Source organism: Hydractinia symbiolongicarpus, chromosome 14 (assembly GCF_029227915.1).
Source record: "Hydractinia symbiolongicarpus strain clone_291-10 chromosome 14, HSymV2.1, whole genome shotgun sequence".
NCBI lineage: Eukaryota > Metazoa > Cnidaria > Hydrozoa > Anthoathecata > Hydractiniidae > Hydractinia > Hydractinia symbiolongicarpus.
In genome coordinates, this window is record NC_079888.1 from 9,211,575 (window position 1) to 9,221,949 (window position 10,375).

Here is a 10,375-nt window from a genome sequence, read left to right on the forward strand (position 1 = left end):
CTGTGGAATCGAAAAGCTGTCTTGTCGAAAAATCGTAATAAAAATACTCTCGATAATTGATCGCATGAAGGTTCTTTCAGGTCCCGTCAAGTAAAAAATTAGGTTAAATTAGCTTAAAATCAGCCTGTTCATGTTCAGTTCATTTAGAAGTGTGTTTTTTTAAAAAGTTTAGTTTCCCTCAGGTGGTTGGTTTACTTAAATAAATAAATAAAAAATGAAAAATAAAAAAATATTTTGTATATCGATAGCTTTTTATTATGTAATCCAACATCGTTTAGCTGATAGTATGATGTCTTACTTGGTTTTATTATGTTCCGCTTGGTTTTAATCTTCTTCGATCAGACGAGTTGTCACAAGCGCAAATAGAAAAGTCAGGCACTGAACATTTGCCTTCCATAGCAACCCTGCATCTAAATCGCTTTTCAGAGTCTCTAAATGCCCGGCGCTTGAATAAGGTTAGACTTTTTTCCCCCGCGAAAGCGGACGGTGAACCTGACACCCCAAACTGTCACAGGGGTGAATGAAACTCGACATTCATTGTCGAAGATTTTGATTAGCGCTGTTTTATTTTCCGGGAAAATAACTGTAAAACGACCTTATATGGAAACGAAAAAAAATTCTTGCTTACGCTAAATCTAATTCCCGACCCTTTTACCAGAAGTTGTTAACAATAAAGACTTTTTCTGGGCAGCGCTTTGTTTTTAAGATAGAAGTCACATCGGCGTTTTTCGATAACCTTCTGTCTCAAGTTTCTATTATTCTTTGTCCATTTTTCCACAGTTAGCTAAACTTTTTTCCTCTCACAAAATCAATGTTTTTGCTTCAAAAGTTAAATAATTGTAAAATAAAAACTACCCCAGGGAACCTCGTCCCCAGCGCATCTTGTCTTTTTTAACATCGGATGGCGATATCGCCGAAGTTTTACCCCAAGATAATGTTTCGAGAGAAGAGACCGTATACATAAACCGTTTAAATCGCCCAAGTAAATCCGGAAAAAGGTAATCCGAATCCTTCGGGTAACCCAAATTCAAATGGATAACGTCAAAATATCGAGGATTTACTTCGACTTGCGAAACACGCAGAGCCTAGTACCGACAAGGTAGTTTTTTCTTAATTTCGAAGCGAGGTCATTAAATGTGGAATGTCCTAAATATATTTATCTTCAAATTACGTTATTGCAAGATAGATATTTTATTTTCTAATGAAATTTCTATAAAAATACAATCCAAAAATACTAAATATTTACAGCCCTTTTTAAAGATTCAACTTTTTAAATTAATTTCGGAATTATTTCTAATTTATTATTTATTAGTGATAAACAATGTCGGCTCTTTTACACGGCACTTTTAAATGACGTACTTTCAAAAAATGGATGACGACGCTGCTGTATATTTTTCCATAAAAGTTTTTTTTAATCGATTACCACCAACACGGACTAACGTAACAAACGACCCACAAATTATTAAGAAAAATTATTAAAAAAGATATCCCGTAACTGAGATACCATCTTGAAATATAGCAACACTCCAATGTGTAATTTCTAAAAATGGTAAACCAAACAGTGTTAAAAACTGCAAAGTAAGCTTCTCAGCATATAATGATGTAAACAGATAAAAGTTTTAAACCTTTTAAAAGTAAGACACGAGACTAGGTCTAAATTTTTTCAAACAACAAAGATGCAAGAGTCTTCTTGCTAACACAAGTCTATTGTTTTTTGTTTTAATTTTGAATTTCTTTATTATCCCAGCGAACATTGGAGACTTTCAACTGTTCTTTTTGTGAATTTTCTCTTTATTTTAACTTTAAACTTTGATTAGATCTTGTATGTTATTTATATTAGTGATCAAAAATAAAAGGCACAATCTATGCCCATAAAACTTGCATGATTGCATTTTATGTAAAACCACGATTTGTTGAAAATAAATAAAAACAAGAACATAAAAACGTTCGTGAAACCGTTCAAATTCACTTCCAAAGATTTGAAAAACCTCTTCCCGAAATAAGGTAACTCTAATACCAGTGACGCAGGGCGTCGCCACAAAGCAACAAATATGGCGTTATTTAGTTTTCTGTCAGGACGTGTAAGTGTTTCTCGGACAAAGTAGCGGTTGTTTTTCATCACCGTCTTTTCTCTAAACGAATAACAGAAAATGTTATTGATGAAAATGAACAAATTAAGTGTTGATCAAAATTAAAACACGGGCATTTTAAAGCCTATTCCAAGAACTCTGATATATGCAGAGCCTTATTTTTGAAATCACATCCGTTAGGGTATTGTAAAACAAACCATTCAACCCTAGACTCAAAAATAGTTAACAGCATTAACAGTACACTTCAAATAGCACCAAGAATTCAAAATTACTTTTTCCAGGCCATATTCCGAGTTTGGGGAAAATTACCGAAAATTACCGAAAATAAAAATTGTATTAAATAAAGTATGCACGTATATTTTACAATATTGTTTTTCGACCTCAGACCGAATCTTTTTTCGAAAATTTCGCTGATTAAAATCGGCAACTTCGAGACAGACAGCTTATAAAATCGTTATAAAAAATATCAAAATAAAATTTCATCTTTTTTTAAAAACAATCGATACCACTTCGATACTCGCACTATGAGAATCTTTAAAAAAAATAGCCAAACACAAGACCAAAACTAGAATAATCGATAATACCACGATACTGACATTAGTAGAATCGTTACAAGAAAACAACAGAGCTTACCTTGCGTTCTTTTGGTGTGCTACGAGGAATCATATCCTCTGTAAAAGATGAACGTTTCGGCATGAATATGTAATTATCGACAAACGCTGTGGACGGTATGAAAGCTTGTAAAGGAAAGTTGTAAGTTTCGCTGGCGTGATTGAAACAGCATGTGCCGTCTGTACACTTTTTCAGTTTAACTTTTTCTAACAATAAAAATATTAGTTACTGAAGTTTTGAAAACTGTCTTGTTTACAAATTCTTGCTACGCCCGCAATAAATGGTATTAAAGCTGCGTAAAAGGCGTAAAATGTGGCGTAAAAAAGGGGGATTACGTTGTTTGAAAAATACTACCACTATGGGTCAGTACACAAAGAGCTAACGTAATAAACTTATGACAGGAATTGGTAAATCTCTTGTTGTATTTTTATGTTAACAGCATTTGATAAACAATTTCAATGGGGGACGAAAATGTGTTCTTACTTTTTAATTCAGTAACAGGACTTAATGGAATTGTACCGATTGTGATTGGTAGTTGAAATTGCAAGTCAACGCCATTGGGTACCACCATCGTTATCTAAACAGAAGTAAATTGTTAGTGACAGTGTAGGTGTCATGTTACTTTTTTAACCAGGACATACTTCTAGACGAGTTTCAATGTTTACGTTATTACGGGATTCTTGTGCATTCGTGGAAATATCAGAAAATATTAGGCGAAAAAATGCAGATTTTAAGTGAAGAAAGCCAAATGATGGTAAAAACTTGTACTGTGGTTACTAGCATCTTTTCACTGATTCACGTTCAAAATCTAAACTACATGCAAGCTATATTTAAATCTCAAAATCAAAAGATGGCTCTACCTGAGAATAAAGTTTGGAATGGACTAGTCCACAGCTTACCTTCTGCATTATTTTGCCTGTTGGTTTGCGTAAGATGTCTAGAGATTATAAACAACACGCGCCACGATGAAACTCGTCTTTTCTAAACTCCCCTTAATATCTAAAGTTTGTGCCACTGATTTATATTCTGTGTAAGAAATTATTTATCATAAGGTTTACTAGTGAACACGACAGAAACATATTTGATCTGATAAACAATTCACCTTTTGTTATACTACTGACTACTTAAAGGAAGGAACTTTCGAGACTTCACGGTTTGATGACCAAGATCGCGAAAGTTAAACACCGCGAAACAGCTTTGAACAGGATCACTTTCAAAAGTTTAATACTCCGAAATATGTTGACATAATCATGCATATTATTTTTCACCCTACACACCTTTTAGAAAAGGTTTTCTCGGACTTTTTGCATACTTTTCAATTCAGGGTTCCCACTCATTTTGCAAGTAACTTTTTTAGGATATTCAGGAGAATTTAGGAGGATTTTAGCTGTCTTTTTAGATGTTTTCAATAAGGGGGGAAAAGACATACAAAAATTTAGGAGATTTTAAAAGAATTTGAATTAGTGACAAGGGCAACTTAGCAAATGTAAATATATATTTCTAACTTATATTCCACAAAAAATTCCATTATACAAATAAAGTTTAATAAATTGTTCTCTAAAAAATTTAGGAGATTTTTAGGAGTGTTTCCACAAAAATAGGAAATTTTAGGATTATTTTAGGATTATTTAGGAGGATTTTATTTTTTTAGAATTTTTAGGAGGCGTGGGAACCCTGCAATTTATTTAACTTTAAAACAAAACGAGGTACTAAGTACTTGAACATTAACGTTTCGCAATATAACACAGATGGTGTGATGTTAAATAGTTCTCTCGTTAAATCTACATAAAGATGTAAACCAAGGACTTTAATTTCTAAAACAACATATTTTGAAATACATAGATCTTACTGAAGTTTTCCTAATTCAAACAAATACCAGTTTATTATACATATCAGTTTGAAAAAAGGAAACATTTGAATCTTCCATTCATCAGAGAAAGTCAAATTTGAAAAATCATCCATGACAGTTGGTATTGTAGAAAATAAAAACATTGTCCTAACCCTTGACTAAATGATACACGCAACAATATGATCAATTGTCAACTTTGTATACCCATTAACGTAATACAAAAGGTAATACTCCAAAAATAAAACACCTAGCCTAATAATACATGAAGATAAAAGAGATACCTGCACTTTATAGAACACAGCAAGGTTAGAAGCAATATCGATGGAGGGAGGAATAGCAGGAATTTTTAACATCTGATTCTCCCACACCTTCGTCCTTCCCCTCTCTATTTTGTTGCCACCAATCGCACTCAATATTGTTTCTTGCATTTTGTAATGTTTATCTGCATGGTAAATTACTTTTTGGATCAGTCTGGCTTTTATTCCTGCAAAAGATATTTAAATAGATGCTGGAAATGAGTGGATTTTTATTTAGGGGAGCTTTTACACTAATTGTTTGACTTGAGATGAAAGTAACAATCCAAGTCAACTGTCAACTGTTAGTTGTATGTTTTTTCGTCACTTTTTACCTTTCTAATATGCGGGTGAAATTGCGAAAAAGCAGTTGTTGGGCGGATTCAACCAAGTGGGCTGACGCGCACAGGGAGGAGGACTTGAAGCTCAGAGGGCCTAAGTCTATGTGTGGTAAATTATTGCACCAAAAACATAAGTATCATGCAATGAACAAGCTACCAACGAATTATTATTATTGAACTTTTAATAACATAGATGAATATGTGTAAAGAAATATGTTGCGAGTTGAACTTTTAAGTATAATAAACCAACCTCACCTCCCATATCTCTTCTTGCTCGATTTCTTGCTCGACAATTCACTGCAATAGATTCACCAGGACAATATCCACTGCGATCTATACTTGCAGCCAGAGATAAAGAACTTGGTTTGAAGCAAAAACAGCATGTTGTTTTTTCAGCATCATTTGAGACCTTACTCTAAATACAAAGGATTGTAAAAGGTGAAAAATAAGAGGCAAAATTCTTATTATATACATACTAAGAAAAAATGGTGTTTTACACATAGAAAAGACAAAGTTAGTTTTTACCTGATATTTTTTAGAATTTATATCAATCAATTGCAAAACAGTGAGCGGTTTCACTCGACTTTCTTCACAAAAGCTACGATCAATGTAAGCCTTTGCCCAATATCTGATTGTTCCATATTTATTTTCAAAGGATGACGGAATGTTATTTACCGGTATTTGCACAGAGAAATGGAAAGTATGATGACCGGAAGGTAAAACAGCAGATGTTTCTTCATGCACTAAAGTTAACCAAAAAAATACTAGATCATATTTGCATAATGGATTAAGAATTTCATCGCTGTTAAGTCATGCATAATCAGTAAAAAGTTAAATCAAAAGTCAATGCATAGAAATGAGCCTTTTGCTTACGGGTATATATGCTACAAACACTGAAAAAAAGAATCTGTTGCTGCCAGTAAGCAGAAAACATTGATTCTTTTTAATTTGGTTCCAGGCAACTAAATTTAAGAATGAGTGCTTTAAGCTTCTATAAAAGTAACATACAGTATAATTTTAAACTTAATAATGACTGGTTTTTAATTTAAAGAGTTTCAGGTACTTATTTTTGTCAGCATTTGTTGGTGACTTTGTTAAACCATAAGAATTCATAACAAAATTTAAAAAAATCCTCTTACTAAAAATTAGTTTTCTTATTACTGTAGGATACATTAACTTTATAACTTTTTTTATAACCATTGAAAATTCCCTTTGGTTAATTATAAAACAAGAAGCCTTGCAGCTTAAAGATTTCCGTCATTAGCCTGAAAGATTTTGAAATTTAAAGTAGACTTTAAAATTGGAGAATTATGGGGTAAACCAATCACAACGAGTATCACAATTCTCAACTATTATTGTGCAACATGCAACAGCCCCACGTAGTGTGTCATCTCCCCAATTTTCCTTACATGGCAAGGATTAACCTGGGGCCATGGTAGCATTCACTCACCCATACTGAATTGCAGCCAAAGGAAATTGAACCCTGTTCTCCCGCACAAAATGTCAGAGTTATAACCACTAAGCTATAGCGCCATTAAAAACGGCTAAGTATTCTGTTACTGGCTAATTATCAGTTCTCCTTGAGTGCCTAATTTACTTGAAATTTTTTCTTAAACTCACTGAAGTATCACACAATATTTTTCTAAGATTTCTTAGAAAAGATTTCATTTTTAAAATCTCACGATCATCAATTTATCAAATTCGCAAATTTATTGTGTTTACCCTTTTTTGTTTCAACTTGTTGAATTCAATTTGTCAATTTGAAATTACAGAAGTTGATATGTTTAACTTTCAACTAATCAGACTCTTGGAAAAGAAATTCAAATTTGAGAATTTGAATTAAAAAAAGATACCAAACGTAATTTGTTGAATTCTGCAAAATAAATCCTGTATTGTCTACAGGTTTTAAAATCATGTATCGCCTGCTTAATATGTTACTTGTTTAACAAAGATATCAAAAACCAACTTGATTAAATTTATATACATATATTTATATATATAATATACCTTGTGTCTTTTTAATAAATTCCCTTTTCAAATCAAAAAAACAAGGAGAAGTTAAAGAGACAATAATTAAACAACCTGTTTTTAATACATAAATCTTAAAATTGTATTCTTGTTTCTCATTTTTAATTGGGTCTGCATAGCTCAAAATGAGCATAAAATACTCTAGGACCCCTATCTATGCTACGGCCCCTCCTGGAAATAATACACAGGATTTGTGAGGCTAGCCATATAAAATATACAACCAACGTATCCAGAGAGGTTTTGCTACCGGTTTGCGATCCTTCAAAACGATTGAACTGCTTGGATTTGACGTACATGCGATCACATTCGTAACATTTAAATGTTCAAAATTTTGAATTCATGAGCCTACCACCATCTTTACTCACTCAGCCATTTCAAAATAAATCAAGTGAACAACAGCTTCAGCCAATGTTATAGACCCAACACTACGTCTGTGAACGTAGGCTGGTGAATGGTTTCCCGTCGAAATCAATACAGCCCTGGGGACAAGGTTGGTATTCACAATTTTATTGGTCAATATTTGCATGTTTTCAGTGTTCAAACACGTGTACATATAACATAAAACTTTATTCGCGATTGATAAAAACTTTTTCAATGAACATCTGTTTTTAAAAAACAATGCGAATTACAACATTCCCGCCAGAATACATTTCGAACGATAATTGTTTTATGATATATTTATATTGTAAGTATTAATTCTGTGAAAAAAGTTTTAACAGGTATTTATCAGCAATAAAGACTAAAAACGAAAAATATATAAAATTATGTTATAAAATGCAAGTAATAATTGTACAAAATTTTGCTTTTTGGAGTGGAAACGACACAATTATTGGTAAAGATCACAAAGAAGCTTTTAACAGCTAATTATCCTGCATTGGCTAACTATATATTCTGTTACAGGTTAAACATCAGTTCACCTGACTGTTCAGTCCAAGCAACAGTAATTTATCTGATAGAAGTAGCCCCAGAAAGTGTCATTTGGAAGTTATTTTTTGCCCCTTTTTCCTCATATGAACAGGAGTTGGGTGTCCAGTCATGGAAGAATTACGCAAGGCAGGATAATGGTTTTTTTGTTGCTGGCTTTTTAAGAAAAAAGGCACTCTAATCAAAGCACTATTTTGTGTATGTGGGTAGCTAGCTAGCTAGTAAGTAATTTCATAACTATTAAAAGGGGTATGCCACCACTAATCAAAAGGAGATCCAAGTCAACACTAAAAATTGAGATAGCTAGCTAGCCAGCACACCTTTCTTACTTATTTATAAAATAATTCTTACCTGATATACAAATTAAAAAATATAGTGCTTTAGCTCCACGGTTATCAAAAAAGCTACTACGACCAAACCAGAGACCACAAAGGGCAGGCTTCTCATTTTAAGGTACGCGATTGCGTTCCTACACCCTATTGCGTACCTGAATTACGTGATATACGAGAAGAACCGCGTAACTCCGTTGACAGAGTACATCTAGATCTGAAAATTATTGAAAAATCCTGGACCTTTTAATCCACAAGCAAGCCTATTCATAGCCAACCTAAACATCCTAGCTAATTCACCGACTCCTGACTTAGTTAAAAGAACTATGTAGACAAAAATCTCTTTTGACTGGCCCTTTTGTCGTTGGTAACCAGATCTTACACAAGAAATCCAGCCATGCGGTTCTCAACTAATGTGGAGGTGAATGACGACGTAGCACAGATATAGCAAGTCTGCAAAACAGCACTAACAGGCCAAACAGACATTTTATCATGGATTTAATTGTAAATAATTTCTTCACATGACAAAACAACTGGAAACCATTTATTAAAATGACAGTATAGTCATGCATACTATTTCGGACATGTAGAAAAGGAAGTTAAGATTGAGAGCTCAATCATCGTGTTTGGGGTGAACGCTTCAAAAAGTCCCCCACTTTTATACTGCAATATGAATGCACAACAAAGATTAACCTTGGAGCCCGTATCGCACGTGTAACATCCTTTGCACGCGCATTGTTAAACAAATAAATAGCCATTGTAAAAACCACGTACCCAGAGCAAATTAGGTACGCTACGCAATCGCGTACATGGTCAACTGGTGTACACGATAGATCATGTAAGCATATATTTACAAAATGAGTAGCCTGCAGGGGACGACCAAGAAAATGTAAGCACTTTTACTCATGGCCGCACACGGAATGTTTCGGCCACACGAAGAGTACACAATCTCTGTTCAGATTGGTCATTAAATTGACAGATATTAAAAATTCCGCCCTGCGTAGCGGCGATGGAAATTAACAAGACAATAAAAATAACATAAAAAATTTGGCAGGGGTTGTATTAATAGGTTGCAATTTGTGAACAAAAACACTGTCTCTGCAAATAACTTTATGAAATATATATAAATTAAAAAACTGTGAATCCCTGATTTTAACATTGCTTGTATATCACTTACATATTGTTTGAATTAGATTTTTTTCTAAACTGAACCCTGATTGACACGAAGTTACTTTCAAATTTCTCAATTTATATACCTGTCAATTTTTCTATATGATATACATTTAAACTTGTGCCTAACCTAAAATACTTACTAGAGCTTCCCCATGCTGTGAATGTTTGATTCCAAAAGCTCTTATGGCTACTGACATTCTCATAAATCCCCTGAACTTTTTGATTTTGCCAGCAAACAAATGATTCTCCACGAAATTGTATACGTATGCCATGGAGTTCAATTTGTGAGCGCAAGTTTAAATCAACACTTCCATCAATTGTATCACCTGCATAATATGCATTCTTATTATCTTTAAACTTGATATCAAAGCTGTTAACACTATTTTCCTTTATGGCTTCTTCCATTTATGACATGCATACCATATTGTCTATAAAATTTTTAAATAGATATTTAAACAGAGATTACTGCTGCTAGTGTACTTTGATTTAACCTCACTATAAATAGATTTGATCAAGCAACTCACTAAAATCAAATGAATCTTTTATGAGAGGCATTTGAAAAAATTATTTATCGTAATAGGATACACAGGACACATTTTTTATACGGAACTAGATAGGCTGGAAAATATTTTGAAGAAAAATAGTCATTGTATGCTCCTCTACTTTGTTTATCACAACTTTCCTAAAAATCAGAAAAAAGTCATTGAAGTTTTGCTATTTGCTGTTAACCAGTTTG

General features: G+C 33.2%; 1 protein-coding gene across 1 annotated transcript; it reads right to left on the reverse strand.

Annotated features, from left to right (window-relative positions):
• Positions 1–1,315: 1,315 nt before the first annotated feature.
• On the reverse strand, positions 1,316–10,090 carry LOC130625984 (arrestin domain-containing protein 3-like). Its single transcript, XM_057441107.1, has 7 exons — positions 9,780–10,090; positions 5,711–5,928; positions 5,441–5,600; positions 4,833–5,035; positions 3,186–3,279; positions 2,724–2,908; positions 1,316–2,132 (listed from the first exon to the last, which is right to left on the reverse strand). The coding sequence occupies exons 1-7, from the start codon at positions 10,042–10,044 to the stop codon at positions 2,073–2,075; spliced, it is 1,185 nt and encodes a 394-aa protein (XP_057297090.1). The 5' UTR covers positions 10,045–10,090; the 3' UTR covers positions 1,316–2,072.
• Between the last annotated feature and the right edge of the window lie 285 nt (positions 10,091–10,375).

Excerpts from the sequence above, each read along its gene's own strand:
- LOC130625984 (XM_057441107.1), bottom strand. The coding sequence starts at position 10,044 with ATGGAAGAAGCCATAAAGGAAAATAGTGTTAACAGCTTTGATATCAAG. Across the intron at positions 2,909-3,185 it reads TCCTGTTACTGAATTAAAAA|AAAAAGTTAAACTGAAAAAG; the intron begins GTAAGAACACAT and ends TTTTATTGTTAG. Across the intron at positions 2,133-2,723 it reads GCACACCAAAAGAACGCAAG|AGAAAAGACGGTGATGAAAA; the intron begins GTAAGCTCTGTT and ends TTATTCGTTTAG.